The sequence below is a fragment of the Dermacentor albipictus genome, chromosome 4, assembly GCF_038994185.2.
Source record: "Dermacentor albipictus isolate Rhodes 1998 colony chromosome 4, USDA_Dalb.pri_finalv2, whole genome shotgun sequence".
NCBI classification, from domain to species: Eukaryota; Metazoa; Arthropoda; class Arachnida; order Ixodida; family Ixodidae; genus Dermacentor; species Dermacentor albipictus.
The window spans coordinates 24,709,889-24,730,216 of NC_091824.1; the positions used below are offsets into that span (position 1 = coordinate 24,709,889).

General features: G+C 46.1%; 1 protein-coding gene across 1 annotated transcript in view; it reads right to left on the minus strand.

Annotated features, from left to right (window-relative positions):
• LOC135919226 (FAST kinase domain-containing protein 1, mitochondrial-like) overlaps positions 1–20,328 on the minus strand; it is a 73,112-nt gene that overhangs the window by 27,513 nt on the left and 25,271 nt on the right. The window contains exons 5-6 of the mRNA XM_065452929.1: positions 13,677–13,813; positions 5,150–5,287 (exon numbers count right to left, since the gene is read on the minus strand). Coding sequence (XP_065309001.1) covers positions 5,150–5,287; positions 13,677–13,813 — 275 coding nt within the window. The remainder of the gene's footprint in view (positions 1–5,149; positions 5,288–13,676; positions 13,814–20,328) is intronic.

The following is a 20,328-nucleotide window of genomic DNA, read 5'->3' on the forward strand; positions in this document are numbered from 1 at the left end:
CATGCGATGCAAATTGTGAGCACTGATTGTCATACACATCCAGCTCTGGACACAACTATGTACAGTTCAAGCCCTTTGAAGTAGCAGGAGCGATGGTTGCCCTCAAAGCTAGTGCAGATAAAAAGATGCATTTTGAGAGTTTTCTTTAGGATATTGTGCTCACATGCGCTGCCCCGTTGGCACGTGAATCGTCTCATTTCTGATGGTTGGCTAGCGAGTTTACGTGTTCCTTGTCGCATCTGTGTTTTTGGCGATGCTCTTTGTCGTCGCCTGCGCTGAAGTTGCCATCGTGGTAAGTGAAGCTGCTGATGGAGTTTATGTTGATCTTTCTGATGTTGCTGCGAGAGCTGCTGAGGTAGCTTTTATATCAGAATATGTGTTTTACTTGTTCCGCAATTAGACGTGGTGATCTGTGGGTAGCTGGTACACTGCATGCTTTTGGGAGGCTTGTTTGGTAGCAAAAGTGTTGTCTGAGTCTTCTGAGTCTGCTACAGCAACATGACGAATGGGTGCTACTGTCAGTTGACAGGGTGCGACGCTTAAGACTTGTGACGTTTCCACAATGACAGTGGTTCTTAAGGGTGTTGTGCAAGGAAGAAAGTTTGTGTGTTGTGAAGTGATTTGATCTCAAAATGGACATGGCTCATTTGTTGCCGCTGAAAGTGCATTGCCTTCCTTGTGAAAAGAGTGCATGCTGTTTGTGGTTTTCTTCAGTTGTCTTCGGAGGAAGGCAGTCTGCTTCATGTCAGTGCTGGAAGTAATAGCTGCGTAATTTTCTAGACTGGTATGAATGGTGCCGTAATCTGAGTTGATGCGGCTTGGAATCCTGGATTTTCAATCACTATACAATGCTGTAGCGGATGTAGCGTCAGCACGTGCTTCCAGTGATGGCTCTGTCTCAGCAAAATTTAAGTTTTTATACGAGTGCGAATTAATGAGCTTCATGAAAGAATCGCGGGACTTGAAACTAGGTGGCGGCCTGCATGTACAAGAAGTACTGAATGCATTCTATGCTTCAACGACGACAGCTGTCTGACGGCATGATGAAGACGCGCATAATGGCAATTTCTACGTGGTGAAGGAACCTGGTAGAAGGTTTGCGCTGGATATCACTCAGCGAACAGAAGCTTTACTTTGTCCACTGTGTGCGGTGGAATCATGTTAGGTGTGTGTTTCTGCTTCGTCTTTTTGGAAGTATGGGGAAGTTGTCGACGATCTAGTCATATGTGGCTTTCGTCAGCAGTGAAGATGATCGCTACGTGGAGACTGGGTGACTGTGGCGACCCAATTGCAGTGTTTCCAGTTGTTCGATTATGAGGGAGTCTGCAACGTATACTTTAAATCGACTGATCATCTCTTCCTTGATTTTCTCCCACGATTCGTTGTTTTCAAAAATGTGCGTGACATAGAAGCGAAATGCCTCACCGGTGATGTATTCATTGAAGTTGGCAACCATATCCTGTTCCAACCAAGATGCAACGGATGCGTGGCGTTCGAGGAGGCAAAAACAGTCTTCCACGGACCCATTGTCCGCTGATCCGGTGTACTTCGGTATGTCCAAGCCTTGCGGTGATGCGGTCATGATGTTGGTTGATGTTGGTGGTGGAAATGTGCGCTCTGGGTTCACGGTGTGGTGTTGAGCAGTTGCATGATGATGTCAGGCTGATGAGGTGGCTGCCAGGTCTTTATCCTGTCGACTTGTGTAACGCGAGCAGGAGGTTGCGGACGAAGACAAATATGGTTGCCCGAACACTGTCTTTATTCTTCGTCTACCTCTCCTTTCAGACAGCGTCCTTCTGTCCTCCGTTACACGCACACAGATATATGCTTATGTTAATCCAAAAAGAAATGGCGTTGAAAGAGCACCACGATTGAAAATTCATCTGTGTTCTGGCAAGCAGAATGTACATATACATAGTTGGACCCTCCATGACATGCAGTTTAAGAAACACTGGTCTACAGAAACATGTCACATACAATTTCTATAAATGAGGATAAACTTTGAATCCTTGTACCAAGAGGAGAGTAAGGCCTTCTTAAAAATGTGATATGATACTAAGAAAACAGTGAGCAAAGGCAACTGGCATTCTACGATCACCTTCAGCTTGAAAGAGCAAAGATGCAGCACACCTAAAAGGTATGTGGCTGTCCTGATTTTCTTAGCAGGACACCTCAGTTAGTATGAGTAATGGCGGCCATATTTTTTTATACTTTGTGATTAAATAAGCAGGGCCTAAGAGAATTCCGTACAAGTTCTGCCCACAAAACTCAACTATGCTTGCCCGTTGTGCCTTCACAAGTGAATATGAAATTCCTGAGAGACGCCAACATTTAAGGAAGTTTGCCTCCATCATGAAATAAGAAAAATTAGTGAATTAATTGGCTGGCTCATTTGCACAAATTCTCTTTGAGTTAAACAAAAATGTATTTGCCATTGCAGTAGCCAGGTCGGCACCAATTTAGAGCTTGCCATTTCTGGGAAAAAAAATTGCAGTTTTGCAACTTGCGCTTAATCAGCAAATGACTCAGCTATGACAATTATGAGAAATTTACAGAGGTCAAGTATGCCTTGGAACTTTCTGCTTTGCTTAGCACAGCTGCATGTAGCAAAGATGTTGTAAGGAATGGTAGGAGCGCTGCATCCATGAGCAAACAGAGAAGTCCTGACATCTGCACCATTAATAAATCGAAGCAAGAACATTTACATCAAGAGGCAAAGCTGTGACTGGCCCTTGATGTGCATATGCTACTTCTAATGCACTATATCATAAGAAGCCAACAAACACTGACACCAAGGACAACATAGGGGAAATTACTTGTGCTTAATAAATGAAATAAAGAAAGTTGTCCTTGGTGTCAGTGTTTGTTGGCTTCTTATGATATGACAAATAAAAATTGGGCCCGTCCGTTAACCCCCTTTCTTCTTGTTTATTACATAGCGAGTGTCTCGAATCCGTCAATATTGATGCCTTCAGGTAGCATGTGTGGGTTCATTGACCAGTTGCCTTCACCCAAAAGGATCACATTCTCGTGACGCCTGCAGCAGAAAGCATGTTCCACATCTGTTTCCAAGGTTTGTGAGTGGTGGCGCTGGCCAACACTCCCATGGTTCTACTAGGAAAGAATAATACCCAAGAAAATGGATGGGGAAATGGCGCCAAGGTAGCTCGATTAGTAGAGCATCGCACGTGAAATGCGAAGGTTGTGGGATCGCTCCCCACCTGTGGCAAGTTGTTTTTTCATCCACTTTCATTTCCATTAATTTATCGTTTCTTTACTTCATTTATTAAGCCCAAGTAACTTCCCCTATGTTGTCCATGGTGTCAGTGTTTGGTGGCTTCTTATGATATGACGAATAAAAATCGGGCCCCTCAATTAACCCCCTTTCTTCTTGTTTTCTACTGTACTATATGCTTTCATGGCTTATGAGTGCAGAGTGTTATTAGTCTTTAACCATCACAGAACCCACAAGCAGTAAAGCCAATTTTGCATTCTGCTGCAGCTTAGGGTAGCATTACGGCAAGAAATCCACCAAGCCCATCGCTGGGTACGTCAGGTTGCAGGAATGAAGGAAAAAGGGTTTATTGCTTAGTTACACGGCTCCAGTTACAGAAGCCCACTCCATGCCGGAGCAAGTTAAACGTCCAAGTTCACATCAGGACACTCTGTCCCACTACTTGAAAAGTATCTGCTTTTCATACCGTCGTCTTCCCTAGGCGGGTCGACTAGGGAGTCTCAAGACTGTCCAGCAGCAAATCACAATTGTTTAATCCATTGCCTGTAGACCGATGCTATGGAATATGCTGTAGGAAGGCAACCTGTGAATCCAAAATCACCATCATTGTTCAGTAGCATTGGATGAGGGTCCCCTTTCATCCTTAGTTCAGTGTGTCAGGTAATGGTGGGGTGGTGGCCGTTTGTGGACCCCTCAAGAGTCGGTGTCCACGCTGCGTCGACTTCTGGATAGGTGCTGTGGTGTTGATAGGTAACAACACCTCTCTGTAGCCTTTTAAAAATAAAGTGCATTTTATGAAGCAGTATTTGCACAGTAAAAGCACTTACTCCATAGGACATAAATATCATGTCCCAATATCAGTGCATCCTTTCAGGAACAAATGGGGCATCTGCCAGATGTCCACTTTTCGATATCCTGCCACGGATGTCCCAAGAATATGGCACATTCACCTTTTTCAGCACACACATGACTATTTGTCCTCCAAGAGGCTTTGCATTTGAGTTTCCTTATAACAAAATTGTGTTTTCTCACTTGTTTGAATTACAATTCGAAGCTGTCATGTCTGCAGCTCGCATGTATGTTGTGCGCTGCAAATTTTCTGATACAGTCTACTTTTAAAAGTTCATTTAGTTCAATGAGCCATTTGTGCATGGCAGAACGTCTAGAAGAATGAACAAGATACTGCACTTCCACTCACATGCATGCACACAAAACATGTGCACATGATGCACCTGTTTTTGGTGCGCGGGTGCCCTGCCCCTTCTATTTCTGACACAGCGCATGATGTGAACGTAACAGACATCATTGCAAACACAGTGCAAAGGCCCTGGCACATGTCCCTAAAATGTATGTAGCATGTCATGAGGTGTCTCGTGCTGACATGCAAGGGATGTCTGCAAGACATGGAAAGTGCGGCCCAGTGATGGTGTGAGGGATATTCACAGGACGTGTTCGAACCACCCTGAGGATATCCATGACCTGGCAGTGGATGTCCACAGGATATCCATAGGACATGATTTTCACTGGGTGAAGCAAACAACTTGAAACTGGAGCCACTAAAACTCGCCATACTGAGTCTTGTTGCAAGAAAACCCAACGAGTTTCCCTAGCAGCATATCTCGTCTGGTCTACCAGGAACATTGACACTTTTCTTCTGATGTGGCTGCTTGAGCTCGTTGGTTTGACCTCATAACAAATCGCAGCACAGGAACACACAGACGGACAGGCAAAGAGACAATGGAAGAGCACTAAGAGAGAAGTAGCGCATGTCTGTCGTCCATGTTTCCGTGTTACAATTTGTCACGATCCTCTTACGTTTTCCTTCTCAACCCGAGTGGAACTCTGGTGTTCAATATGTGCCACATCTTACCAGCAGCACCGTCAAACAAAGAGCTCTTCTTACTGTTTACTTACCGTTTAAGGCTCGTGTTGCATAGAACTGGTCGTGGAACCATGGCACATTCTCTTCTGGAAAGTCCAAGCAGGCTATGCGGTTGAACATGGCCAGCAGCTCCCTCACATGGCGATCCGAGTGCTTGTTCCCAACAAATCCTGGGTCATTGAAGAGACACCAAAGTTATGTACGTATTCAGTAAGGCTGGAGATGACTTTTTTAAGTTTCAACTTATTATTGAGGTCCTGGAGTGTTAAAGTCTAATGGCAGGTCTGCAGATTAAAGGGACACTAAAGAAAGATAGAGTAGAACCTCGTAGTGAGAAAAAAGTGTGACAAAAACATACTAACTGGAAAAACGTACAATCCGAAGTCACTAAAGTACAGTAGAACCGCATTCACTCTCCTTCCTTTATTGATTTGTATAAATATTTACCTCTCCTATCTGTAATGTCTCAATGACCTTGATAGTAACCAAATAAATAAAATAAATAAATGAATAAGTAAATAAATACCCCCTGGAAAAAAATCTGCATGAAAAAACATACTAACCAGAAAAACATACGAAAAGCTGTGCGTTTCATTTTTTTGCAGTTCAGTTGTACCGGTTCCATCTCAAAACTAATGCAATTGAATTTATTTCCTACCATTCAACCCCGCCGGAAATTTTTTCGTTTGACATTTCTATATTTGTTAATTAACCAGAAACTTGGATTAAATTGCTCACCTTACATAGCATTATCGACCACTAGACAAACCCGAGATTCCCACTACCTTTCTCTTGCCCCATACTTTGCTAAGACTAATTTATTTCAGCATTCTTTCTTTCCTCAGACAATCACTGATTGGAACTCTTTGCTGGCTTACAGAGTGGATTCTGTTGACCTTATAAGTGACCATGTTGTTTAGCTCATGTTAGTGTTGTTATGAGTTATTTCCTACTGCTCGTTTTGTTTGAATTTGGATGTTGCAATGTAACATTGTTATATTTCTGTATTCTACTCCAGCTTGGGCCTCACGGCCTGCAGTATGTAATAAATAAATAAATTGAAGTAACTAAAAAATTTGACAGACACAACTATTGTTGACATCTACATAATGCGAAGCATGGTGTGGATTGTTGCGGCACAAGACACCGATGCGCATAGAGATGATGCTGCTCCGGTGGCTCGAGACGCTTATTGTTGTTATGCTATTGTACATTGTTTTAAGAGGGCGACGGGAAACTAAAACGAAATCGAGCTGGTGGGTGACGTCGGATGCTGCCGAAGCGAAACGTGATGGCCACATTGCGCCGCCTGCAACGGGGAACTATGGCATGCTTGGATTATCGCCTACTAAAAGTGTGCTACCAATGGCACTATGCATCATGCACTATAAAACAGATAGGTGAAGATGCTTCGCAATAGGCTTGGTGGCGATAGCTGTGAAAGCGGTGGCAATGACCAGGATGGAGATTTGCTGGTACCGGAATAAGAAAATGTGTGCGCCATTGTTTTCACGTGTGGCGGGCAGCTATATACTGTTCTCGATCATGCGTACCTCGCGCATTTTCTTGCTTACATGCTTACAATAGCGGCCGGAAAACGTATCATACAATCGCAGTTTGTTGATATACTGAACCTTGGTACCAAAAAATCGTGTTTTCCGGGAAGTGTGAACCGGTAAAAAATGAGTGTAACTCAATTGGGTCATTTTTTTTGTTTTCGATTACGAATGTAGGTGCCGGGAAAATATACGTAATGGGAACGTATCGAGGTTCTACTCTACTGGCAGAATCAACTGTATTTGACAACTACACAATGCAAAGTGTTGCATAAGTCATTGCAGCACAACACACCGCCATGAGCGTCGTCTCGAGTGGCCCAAGACACACTTTCATTTTCCTATTGTGTAATGTTTTGAGAGACTGAGGGGAAAGCACCTGGGCATTGCTGGAATATGATGCTGCCAGGGTGAAACATGACGCTCACTACACACAGTGCTGCCTGCAGCAGGATACAGCGGCACGTTTGGCTTATCGCCTGATGAAAGCGAGCAGTAAGCTTCCAACAGAGTTATGACACATGCCCTGGGAAACAGAAAGGTGAAGATGCTTATGGCAGTAAGGTTTGCAGCGACAGCTGTGGATGCAGTGTGCGACAACCCTGGAGGAGATTTGCCTATACCAGAATGAGGAACTTGGTGCACGCCGGCATTCTCACGCAAGACAAACAGGCAATTAGTACCGCAGGGAAGCTGCTACGGCGGGCAGTTACTGTTCAGGATTGTGCATGACTCATGTCATTTTTTTGTTTACAAGGGATCTAGCAGCTGCAAAACGTATCATACAATCACAGTTAGGGAATGTACTGAACGTTAGTGCCAACAAATTGTGTTTCCTGGAAACGTTCCATAAAAAAGAAGGGTAACTGTACTGGGTCATTTTTTGTGTTCTCAAATTGCAAACTTTGGCACCAGGGAGTTGTCGAAATGGTATCGCACCAACGAGGGTGTGCTGTATTAGGGCAGGCTGGTTCAGGGCCCCTTTAGAGAGCGTCGGTTGGGAATCGTTGAAAGGGTGTGTGAAAAAGGAAGATGGAGGTGCCATCTCAATTTCACAATGCACGATGCGGACAAGGTTATCGGTGGTGGGTAGCCGATTGGGTAGCTGAAGGTCCACACAGGACAATGTAGTGGCAGTGCTTGGGGGCCACAAGGGCAATGTGGCCCCCAAGCACTGTTGCCCAATGTGTTGGGCAATGCGGCGACCCTTTAGTTCTTGAAAACGCTTGCACTACTTCATAGTGTCTTCAACGGTTGAGTAGTCCTTAATTACCAGCACATTGAAAGGATCATCAGCAATGCCTTTCGGTACATGGCTTACTTAGTCTACCTCGGTCATGTTGGTATTAAGTTGGTGGCCAAGGGGATAATGTCAAGTATATATGACACATATGACTGCGTGGGAGTTTGAGTGCGACAGGAGAGGTATATTTGAAGCAGCATGCTGGCGACCAATTCGTTTGCCAAATAGGCGACAAAGTTTCTGCTTGCATAGGTCCTAGATGGTCAGCTCTGCTTCGCGAGTGTCAAACCAGACGTGCACTGTCCTGCTGAGGTAGAAAGCGACATTCGCGAGCGTCACTGTTGGGTCCGACCGATTGTTCATTGCAACATGCTCGTAATTCCCAAGCCAGCCAGCAACATCAATGGTATCAGTGCTGCAAAAAGAGCCAAAGTCGCATGGTTGGATCAAGATCCAGTTGTGGTTAAAGCAGCATCCCCGTTTGTTGACACAGTGGAACTAACCAGGACACGTCTGCTGTGAAGTTCCGTCTTGCATAGTACCCAGCACCTCCACCGAAATGCCATGGGTAGAGACATAAATATTGCATAAATCTGTGTAATGGCTGCACCCATATAGGCCACACCCTGGTTCTCTGAAATACGTATCAAAAAAAAAAAAAAAGATAATAATCCACGTAGGGGCCCTCACCCCCACCTTTTCCTCAACCCACACATTTTCAACATGTGCGCATGTCTGTGAGATTTCAGGCACCATTGACAGATGGCACGAGAGAATGCATCATCATTATCATCATCATCATCACCATCACCATCATCATCAGTGTGGTTACGCCCACTGCAGGGCAAAGGCCTCTCCCATACTTCTCCAACTACCCCGGTCATGTACTAATTGTGGCCATGTTGTCCCTGCAAACTTCTTAATCTCATCCGCCCACCTAATTTTCTGCCGCCCTTTGCTACGCTTCCCTTCCCTTGGAATACATTCTGTAACTCTTAATGACCATCAGTTATCTTCCCTCCTCATTACGTGTCCTGCCCATGCCCATTTCTTTTTCTTGATTTCAACTAAGATATCATTAACTCGCGTTTGTTCCCTCACCCAATTTGCCCTTTTCTTATCCCTTAACGTTACACCTATCATTCTTCTTTCCATAGATTGTTGCGCCGTCCTCAATTTAAGTAGAACCCTTTTCGTAAGCCTCCAGGTTTCTGCCCCGTACGTGAGTACTGGTAAGACACAGCTGTAATAAACTTTTCTTTTGAGGGATAATGGCAATCCGCTGTTCATGATCTGAGAATGCCTGCCAAACGCACCCCAGCCCATTCTTATTCTTCTGATTATTTCAGTCTCATGATCCGGATCTGCAGTCACTACCTGTCCTAAGTAGATGTACTCCCTTACAACTTCCAGTGCCTCACCAGCTATCGTAAACTGCTGTTCTCTTCCGAGACTGTTAAACATTACTTTAGTTTTCAGCAGATTAATTTTTAGACCCACCCTTCGGCTTTGCCTCTCCAGGTCAGTGAGCATGCATTGCAGTTGGTCCCCTGAGTTACTAAGCAAGGCAATATTATCAGCGAATCGCAAGTTACTAAGGTATTCTCCATTAACTCTTATCCCCAATTCTTCCCAATCCAGGTCTCTGAATACCTCTTGTAAACACGCTGTGAATAGCATTGGAGAGATCGTATCTCCCTGCCTGACGCCTTTCTTTATTGGCATTTTGTTGCTTTCTTTATGGAGGACTACGGTGGCTGTGGAGCCGCTATAGATATCTTTCAGTATTTTTACATACGGCTCGTCTACACCCTGATTCCGCAATGCCTCCATGTCTGCTGAGGTTTTGACTGAATCAAATGCTTTCCCGTAATCAATGAAAGCTAAATATAAAGGTTGGTTATATTCCGCACATTTTTCTATCACCTGATTGATACTGTGAATATGGTCTATTGTTGAGTAGCCTTTGCGGAATCCTGCCTAGTCCTTTGGTTGACAGAAGTCTAAGATGTTCCTGATTCTATTTGCAATTACCTTAGTATATACTTTGTAGGCAACGGACAGTAAGCTGATCGGTCTATAATTTTTCAAGTCTTTCGCGTCCCCTTTCTTATGGATTAGGAATATGTTAGCGTTTTTCCAAGATTGCAGTCATGAGGCATTGCGTATACAGGGTGGCCAGTTTCTCTAGAACAATCTGCCCACCATCCTTCAACAAATCTGCTGTTACCTGATCCTCCCCAGCTGCCTTCCCCCTTTGCATATCTCCCAAGGCTTTCTTTACTTCTTCCGGCGTTACCTGTGGGATTTCGAATTCCTCTAGACTATTTTCTCTTCCATTATCATCGTGGCTGCCACTGGTACTGTATAAATCTCTATAGAACTCCTCAGCCACTTGAACTATCTCATCCATATTACTAATGATATTGCCGGCTTTGTCTCTTAACGCATACATCTGATTCTTGCCAATTCCTAGTTTCTTCTTCACTGTTTTTAGGCTTCCTCCGTTCCTGAGAGCATGTTTAATTCTATCCATATTATATTTCTTTATGTCAGCTGTCTTACGCTTGTTGATTAACTTCGATAGTTCTGCCAGTTCTATTCTAGCTGTAGGGTTAGGTTAGCAGACGCCGTCCAGACGTCTCAAGAGGGCCTCGCTTGTGACTGTAATTGGCTGGATCATGTCCACGTGGAGCTCGGTGTCAATGGAAATCAAATTCCATGGATTTAAAAGTCACCGAAACCTCAAACAGCTTGGATGGCGCTGAAGATGACTTCTTGTGGGATGAGTGTGCACCGCAACACTGCACCAGCTCAGAATCTGAGGAATCGCCGAGTGACGACGACTGAGCATATATGTCGTAAACTGCAATAAACACTCTCTGCTCACTAATTGGTACTGTATGTTGTTTTTACTTAAAAAAAAAAAACATTTTTTTACACATCACATTTATGGACTGCACTGTGAAAATTGGCCCTCTATCTCGAAAAAAAAAAAAAGAGTGCGGCCCTTACAAGCGTTTATACGGTATAAATGTGTTTACAGGCTCTCTTCACTATGTTACAATGCTGTCAAGAAGGCGAAAAGACAATCTCTACATTTTATTTCTTGACCCCAGCGACTGTAGTCGCCTTTTTTCCATTGCTCGCAGTCCTGTGATATTGAAGGATCCTTGGCAAAGTAGCAGAATTGGTAACTGCTGAACTTTATATATTAACAGCCTTTGGATATCACCTGAGCACACTAACATCCACTAACAGCACATGCTGTTAGTGGATATGCCGCAGACACGAGGCCACGGCCATTGAGATTTTAAAGGGGCACTTAATTAATTACTTCTCTCCACCTTACAGGTTTCCGCAGAACTATTACATAAAGCCATATATTTTAACAATGTCTGCTCAGGCTGAAATGATTTTTAGCAATAGAGACGTACCTCATTGTGTTCCGAAGGAGACAAAGACTTAACTTAGCCAGTTTCAAGAACGTTTACAAAGTCACAATGGCCCAAATCACAAATGTTTTCTGAAACCCGTGATGCTGCACTGGGGTTTTCATGCGAACTAAAAAAAAAAAAAATTGAACTTTGACCTTCAGTTTTGCTTTTAATATTCAATCTATTACTGCAAAACTAGCAACAACAGAGCTTTGAAAACAACACTTGATCAGTTTAAAATGACTTAGTGCTTTTACGTGGCGTAAGCACACCACAGCTAATCTAAGAGGCCTTGTTGAGGAAACTTGCTGGTTCTGAACGTTCCCAGTTCTGGATCATTTCCGGTGAGTGCTTCTTTTTGATATGGTTTCAGTGCCAGGAGCATATAGCTTTGAAGTCCTTTCATGATTTATATACTTGTACTCAAACATAAATATTTCCATGGAGAATGCTTTTTATCTACGCTATATGAAACTAAGGATTTTATGTTGTCCAAAATTTTTTTCACTTGGCCTCTGAGGCCATGACAAAAACCTGACTTTGTAAACCATTTTTCTGCTTAGATCAGGAAACAAGCTAATTATCATTACACATCTCACTTTCCCACCAGGAATACAGAAAGAAGGTGCAAGAAATTATCAGGACTGTCATCTTCAGCTCATGTACAGTACAATCCCCTGTTAAAGGGAAACACCTAATCAGCAATAAATCCAACATAACTGGAACATTTATTTGCCTTTTATTGGAAATAAGTGGCTGATATAGTCAATTGGATGTGCATTCATATTATACATCCAATTGATAAATACTATAGATCCTTTTCACGGTGATCCTGTTGGTTGGCGCCACCATGTTGGACAACATGGTGACCAAACCACTGTTTGCCTCAATTGCTTCTGTTGCCCTTGTGTTTACATTGCATGTGCATGACACCGGCGTGGCTCAGCAAATCTCTGTTTTGGTGAATATCATACATTGTGATAGGTGGATGACATGGGGCTTTGGCCACATCTTCAGAGGACATGTAAGCACTTTTGAAGCTTATTACACCTTGTCCAAACAGTGTGAACAGTGTAGGTATACAGTGCTTGTATTACAAGCGGGGTTAGAAATGTATTCCAAGCCATCCAAACTTTCCACTTTTGAGGTAAATCAAGAGCAGTGTCTTTTGCTCTTGGTTCTTTATTTGCCACTCACTTTGAAGCAGCAGCTTGTTACCTTTCTGACCCAGTAGTGTTCCTCGGTGTGGTCCCTATATGATAGCTCCCAGATGTGCTCAGCTGTGGCAGCTTTGTTCTTGCTGTGTACCAGGCTTGGAACATAGATGTTCTGTACTTTGTAATAGCGTGTAGCAAGAACATATTATCACTCGTCACTCACTTACTCTGTGTATCGTCATGAAACGTTCAGCCTGAAACATTCAAAAACTGTTGGTGCAGTAGATTACCCATGCTCGGGCACATTGATTCAAGAGCGCACCTATTTACTTATTTTTTATATGTGAGCGATAGAGTGGGTGTAAGTTTGAGTATGAGCTGGGGTGAATGTATGTACATAGGTGCGAGGAACTTACTGTGCCAGGAAGTGATGCACGGCGCTAATTCCTTTTGTCACTGTGTAACGAACACTACTCACTCTTGCCGATGATCATGGGTTGAAGTCCTTACTTTGGAGGCTAGCGATCCAAAATCGGTGGATGAGTGCATTTCTTTTATCGCTGAGGAAAGCCGTGCATCGGGAAAGGCCAGAAAAACAGGTAGTCCTGGTGTAGCACCAGTTCATGAACTTGACCACACAGGTACAATCCATTCTTTATTATGCCAGCAACTCTTTTTGCAGTCAACTAATGCACATGCTTTTTCTATACCGTTCCACATTTTGCAGCATAAATGGAGCAGTGTGCATAAGCAATCACCCAGTTGCAGTTCCGACAGCCGATCGCAAGGCAGCAGTGGTAATGTTTCACATTCGCTTGCTTTTGCTTGAGGCAACATGTGGCACGAAGGCCGAAAGCACCATCGTGTTCTTTTAGAACAATCTACTCCATGAAAAGGGTCTATAGTTATATTCTGCTAAATGGGTTGGACTGGCTTTACTTTTTGCTCGCACTAGCCTTGTAGCTTGATGTGACAAAAAAACTGCTAAGCTTGGTAGGAAACAAAATTCAAGAGTTGTTTTAGGCACCAAAAAAAAACATAACGGTTTTAAATTGCTTGAAAATTGCATTTGGAATGTTTTAAAGGTTCTAAGATCTGCTAAAAGCCTGGCAATAGCCAGAATGTCATCACATGCATTAAGGCGATCATGACTTCAGTCTACCTACCGGTCAGCTCACGGTCGAGGCGTTCCATGAAGGGCAGAGCGAAAATACGGTGGATCAAGTCACTCTCCAGGCACTGGAAGAAGCCCAGGGCCACTGCCACTTCAAGCACTTCCAAAGTAGGCAGGTCGTTAAAGTTCCTGAAACACAAACCTTGCTTTGTAAGAGTTTCATAAGGATGGATGATTCGTGGAATTTGACACAACCATGCTACTTTGAAGACCACTCACTTGATGCGCCTGCAAAACAGTAGCATTTGTCTTGCTCAAGGTTGTGATTAATCAGCCAAAACCACAGTGAAGCTACGCTAACAGTGTTCAAAATCAGGAGAATAAAGACAGCACAAAGTGCGTGGTCGCGACAACTGCCAGCTGGCATGCTCTTGTGTCAAGCAAAATGGCACCATCCACGGCATAGGCGGAGAGTTTTCATTTTTCCGGCGGGGCTGGAGCCCGACTAGCTTTCCGAACCCCCCCACCCCACACACGCTTGTATAATATATATATATATATAGTTGAATAAACGAAGGAGCACACTTACGAAAATTGCATTTTTAATGTTCTAACGTTTCGGCCGTGGCACGGCCTTCGTCAGAATACACAAGTGCGCACCCGCTTTTATGGGCATGTGCATGTGGGCATAATCAGCAGTACATGCACATGTACACTTGCAAATAATAACAGAAAAAGTACAGCAGTAAGTATAACATAGGCCGATAAATGATATGTATGAAATATCATTATGGTATCACGATGATGGTACATGAAGTTACAGAATGATGTCAATTGCGACATGGCAAAACTAGGAACAAATTGATTTGGCATGTGTTGCAACTTAACGCATTTTCGAAGTGCGCGCACCTTTTATCGCCTTATCTGGCGATCCTTCGAGTTCGGATTATCACGACTAACACGTGCTCCTTTCTATCTTCCTGCCACTCGGCTGCTTATAAATACGCTTGACACCTTTGAATAAACGTTCATTTTGTTCTACTGACTACGCTGATGCTTCACTGGTCTGGCGTTATTGCGAGCACGCCATGGCTATGCTACAGTGGCGACGAAGATGGACATCGCCCATGCAGTGAAAGTCGACGCTGAACCAGAACCCACGCAGAACCGAGAAACCAAGGTCATCATGGCTCACCAACTTCCCGACTTCGAAGAAGGCAAAGATAAGTGGAAGCCGTACCTTATAAAAGTAGAAGCATACTTTGAAGCGAATGCGATTGAAGACTCGACTAAGAAAAGAGCATTGCTTGTTGCTGCGTTAAATACGCATACGATCCAAGTGCTGGCAGGGAAGGTGGCTCCACGCAAGCCAAATGCATTGACGTATGAAGAAGTCGTCGAAGTTTTGAGTGAGCACTACAGTCCCAAGAGACACGAAATCACCGAAAGCTACAAGTTTTTCAGTCGATGTCAAGCGGAGGGCGAGCCTGTTAATGAATTCCTGGTAGACATTTGCCGAATAGCTGACAATTGCAATTTTGGCAGTGCTTTGGATCGCATGCTTCGAGATCGCATTGTTTGTGGAATACGGTCAGGTGCCCTGCAGAAGCAGCTACTGGCACAGCGGGAATTAACGCTACAAGACGCTGAAGCGATGGCCCTTGCAGCTGAGGCTGCGGATAGTGATGTAAAAGAGATGATCGGACCGGCAACGACACCCGTGCTAAAAGTACAGGCGTATCAGAGAGAAACTCTAGTGGATGAGAGGAGGGCTGCCGCACGTCAAGAATGCGCAAGGTGCGGTAGTACAAAACATAATGACGCGTGTTGCCCTGGTCTAACGCTCGCTGTTACCGCTGTGGACGACGTGGTCACCTTGCAAGGAAATGTCGAAGTCGCGGGGCTCGAGAACAAGGCACTGCAAGGACAGCCCAAACTAACACCCTCTTGGGGACGGAAGCCTCAGCCGACGAGGAATCCGAAGCCGCCCACATTTGGACTTTGGTATCCCAACGAAAAAGCTGTCTGGAACCGCCGATCCGCCGAACGTTTGCTTGGTGCGGTGTGCAGCTTAGCATGGAAGTTGATACCGGGTCGCCCGTTTGTGTCATCCCGCGTGAACTATATTATAAGCACCGTGAGCAATGGCCGAAACTGAAACCGTCCAGTCTCAATTTATCTTGCTACACAGGACGCCTTCCAGTACTTGGGGAGCTTGCGCTCCAGGTTTGTCATAAAGGGGTGACAGTGGAGTGTGCGCTGACAGTCTTGGACTGTGCGGGACCAAGCCTCTGCGGTCGCGATTTAATCCAGCGGCTGAACAGCGCAGGTGCTCCAGTGGTTAGTTTTGTAGAGACCTCGGCGGTAACAAATGACTCGAGCGAATCCAGTGTGAACAGCATATTCAATGACTACAACGACGTGTTCTCCGAGGAACTGGGGCTAATCAAGGGTCCTCCAGCCAGCCTGCACATGAAGGAAGGCGCCGTACCCAAGTTCTGCAAGGCCAGACCCATTCCATACGCGCTACGCGAGCAAGTGTCACTCGAGCTAGACCGTTTAGTTTCTGTAGGCGTGCTGTCGCCGGTGGCCCACTCTGAATGGGCAACGCCCATAGTCGTAGTGCTTAAGAAAGACGGCGCAGTAAGAATCTGCGGGGATTTCAAGGCCACAGTAAATCCGGCGTGTGCAACTGAGCAATACCCATTGCCAATCATTGAGGATATGTTTGCCCGATTACACGATGGGGACTATTTCAGCACTCTGGATTTACGGGATGCATACAATCAAGTAGCGCTAAACGATAACGCGAAGAAAGTTTGCGTCATTATTACGCCAAAAGGGCTATTTTGCTACAATCGACTTCCTTTCGGTATAGCCTCAGCGCCCGCAATATTCCAAAGGAAAATGGATGAGGTATTGGCTGGCCTTCCAGGAGCACAGGCTTATCTTGACGATGTGCTCATTTCTGAAAAAGCGAGTGACGGTGGCGAAAGGCTGAAAAACGTCTTACAGCGCTTCCGAGAGCGCGGTGTAAAGCTAAGGTTCGATAAATGCAACTTGCGTAGCCCAGCAGTAACTTATCTAGGCCATCGGATCGATCGTGATGGGCTTCATCCGACAGAGAAAAACCTTGACGCTATCATGAAGGCACCGAGCCCCTGTAATGTCAGTGAGCTACGTTCATTCTTGGGCATGATTACTTTTTACGCGCGGTTTCTGCCGAACATGTCAACCACACTTGGCCCATTGTATCAACTGCTTGAAAAGAACGCACGCTGGCAATGGAAACAGCCGCAAGAGCACGCGTTTGATCTTGCCAAGCAAAGCCTTAAAACAGCCAAGGTTCTAGTTCATTTCGACCCTTCGAAGGAACTTAAACTGGAGTGTGACGCGTCTCCGTACGGTGTGGGAGCTGTCTTGTTTCACACGACCGGTAACGTTCACAGGCCCATTGGGTTCCGCTCGCGAACATTAACGCAGGCGGAGCGCAACTATTCGCAGCTCGAGCGAGAGGCACTGGCACTGGTATTCGGCGTCACGAAATTCCATGACTACCTTCTAGGTCGGGAATTTACCTTAGTGACTGACCACCAGCCATTGTTGGGCCTGCTGAAATCGGACAAGCAGACGCCTACAATGGCCGCCGCACGGATACAACGTTGGGCACTCCACCTGGGGGCCTACCGCTACCGGCTACAGTATGCACCAGGACGACAGATGCTGAACGCTGACGCCCTCAGCCGACTTCCGCAAAGATCTCCGGAATCTGACGATGACGGTGAGCCGCCCGAATATGTGCTGTCGCTAAACCAGCTGAACAATGGCACCATAACAACGCGTGAGCTGAAAGCATTAACGGCTTTTGACCCGGTCCTGGTCGAGGTCAAACGGTACATATTACATGGGTGGCCCAGAAACGCAAACGGAATGGCCCGGGCCGTAGTGCCGTTTTTTTGACCGCAAGCTCGAATTATCCGTAGCACATGAACTGGTGTACTGGGGTAATAGGGTCATAATACCGACCGAAGCTAGGGAGCGAGTGCTGCATCTCCTACATGAAACGCACCAGGGTTCACCGGCAATGAAATCTGTCGCTCGTTCTTTGTTCTGGTGGCCAGGCCTCGACAAAAATATTGAAGACGTGTCTGCACAATGCCAGTTCTGTGTGCAAAATCTGCCGATGCCAACTGCAGCTCCCGTCGTTAACTGGCCTGAAACAGGCGAAAGGTGGTCCCGTATTCACATTGACTACGCGGGTCCGATCTGCGGAAAAATGATACTCGTACTAGTCGATGCACACACCAAATGGCTCGAAGCAATACCTTTGTTACATGCCTCAACGCAGACTACCATTGACTGTCTGCGTGGAATTTTCAGCAGGTTTGGAATACCGCGCACGATCGTTTCTGACAACGGGACCCCATTTGCCAGTCAAGACTTCGCGTTGTTCGTGGCAAACAACAACATTGTGCACCTTCGATGCGCTCCATACCATCCCCAGTCTAATGGTGCGGCGGAAAGGGCAGTACGAACGATAAAAGATGGTCTTCGAAAAATGACGAAAGGAAAACTTGAAGACAACCTAGTACGGTTGCTTTTTAACTACCGGAGGACTCCGCAAAAATCGGGTAAATCCCCAGCAGAGCTACTTTTGGGCTATCAAATACGCTCACGCTTGGACACATGCTTTCCTCCAGCACTTGCAGGGCCAAAAGAGGACCAAGATGACTGGCTGCCGCTACCTGCAAGTGAAGTGTATGCCCGCAATTACGGTGTGGGGAGCAAGTGGACGCCCGGTCATGTGAAGGCGACGTCGGGAGCGAGAATGGTGACCGTGGAAACATCGGACGGAGTCATCCAGCGGCACGTGGACCAGGTCCGCCCGCGACAGGAAGTACCAGGGGACAAACCGACAGTAACTACAACCACCACACATCGCAGTGAGCCGGACCAAGCAACACAACTACAGCATCCAGAAACGGTGAATCGGGATGAAGGCATAACTGCTCGGCGCATTCTAAATGGCACCCATTCTCCAGACTTTGCGGCACCAGATATTCCAGTGGCCCCGTTGCATACAGGTGTCGCCCAACAAACGCTGAGACGCTCAACGAGAGAACGCAAGCCAGTGCAACGCTTTCATTTCTGAGGAGGAAGGAATGTTGCAACTTAACGCATTTTCGAAGTGCGCGCACCTTTTATCGCCTTATCTGGCGATCCTTCGAGTTCGGATTATCACGACTAACACGTGCTCCTTTCTATCTTCCTGCCACTCGGCTACTTATAAATACGCTTGACACCTTTGAATAAACGTTCATTTTGTTCTACTGACTACGCTGATGCTTCACTGGTCTGGCGTTATTGCGAGCACGCCATGGCTATGCTACAGCATGGTTTGTCAACTCTGTACAAGAATATACACATCAAGATATGGCAGAAAGGCACGACATTTTTCCTGCGCTCTAGTTGATACCGAATGACACAGTGTTAAATTTATGAATGAAAAAGGATTCTCATACTTCTCGATCATGGTGCGACTTGAAGCCGAGACCAATTACACCGTCACGGAAAAAGAATGCCTGGCGATCATCTGGGCGCTTACCAAGTTCCGGCCCTATTTGTATGGTCTACAATTTGATGTCGTCACGGACCACCATGCACTATGCTGGCTGTCGTCATTGAAGGATCCCTCAGGCCGTCTCGCCCGCTGGGCGCTTCGCTTACAGGATTACGATATCCGCGTACTGTACCGGAACGGACGCCAGCACCCTGATGCTGAAGCCCTCTCACGTTCTCCCTTGCCAGTCGACAATCCCTGCTGCGCAATATCCCAGCTTGACGTTTCTTCCGTCGACATTGCGACCATTGCTTCTGAGCAGCGCAAGGACCCCTGGATTGCCTCCATCATAGACTGCCTTGCTGATCCGTCATCGCAGCCAACCACTCGTGCATTGCGCCGTCAAGCTCGCCATTTCGCCATTCGAGACGACCTGCTTCACCGACGCAATTACACCTCTGACGGCCGCCAGTGGTTATTAGTTGTACCTCGAAGCCTGCGTTCTGATATCTGCGCATCGTTCCACTCTGATCCACAGTGTGCTCACTCGGGACTTTTCAAAACCTACCAGCGCCTCCGACGACGCTACTACTGGCGGGGAATGTACAACTATATTCACAAGTTCGTTCGCTCATGCCCCAACTGCCAGCGCCGAGAATCTTCACCCCACCACTCGCCAGCTGGTCTGCAGCCTCTACCCTGCCCTATGCGGCCGTTCGGGCGCGTTGGCATCGATTTGTATGGGCCACTTCCCCTGACGTCGTCTGGTAACCGTTGGGCCATTGTGGCAGTAGATCACCTTACACGATACGCCGAAACCGCCGCTCTCCCAGCAGCTACAGCGCGCGATGTTGCATCATTCCTGCTACGCCGATTCATCCTGCGGCATGGTCCACCTCAAGAACTGCTCAGCGATCGCGGACGCGTCTTCCTGTCAGCAGTCGTTGAAGCGATTCTCAAAGAGTGCCACGTTGTTCATCGTACGACTACGGCTTACCACCCTCAAACGAACGGCCTCACAGAACGCTTCAACCGTACGCTCGGCGACATGCTTTCAATGTACGTGGCCTCCGACCACACGAACTGGGACGCCGTTCTGCCATTCGTCACCTACGCGTATAATACCGCTACGCAGAGCACCACT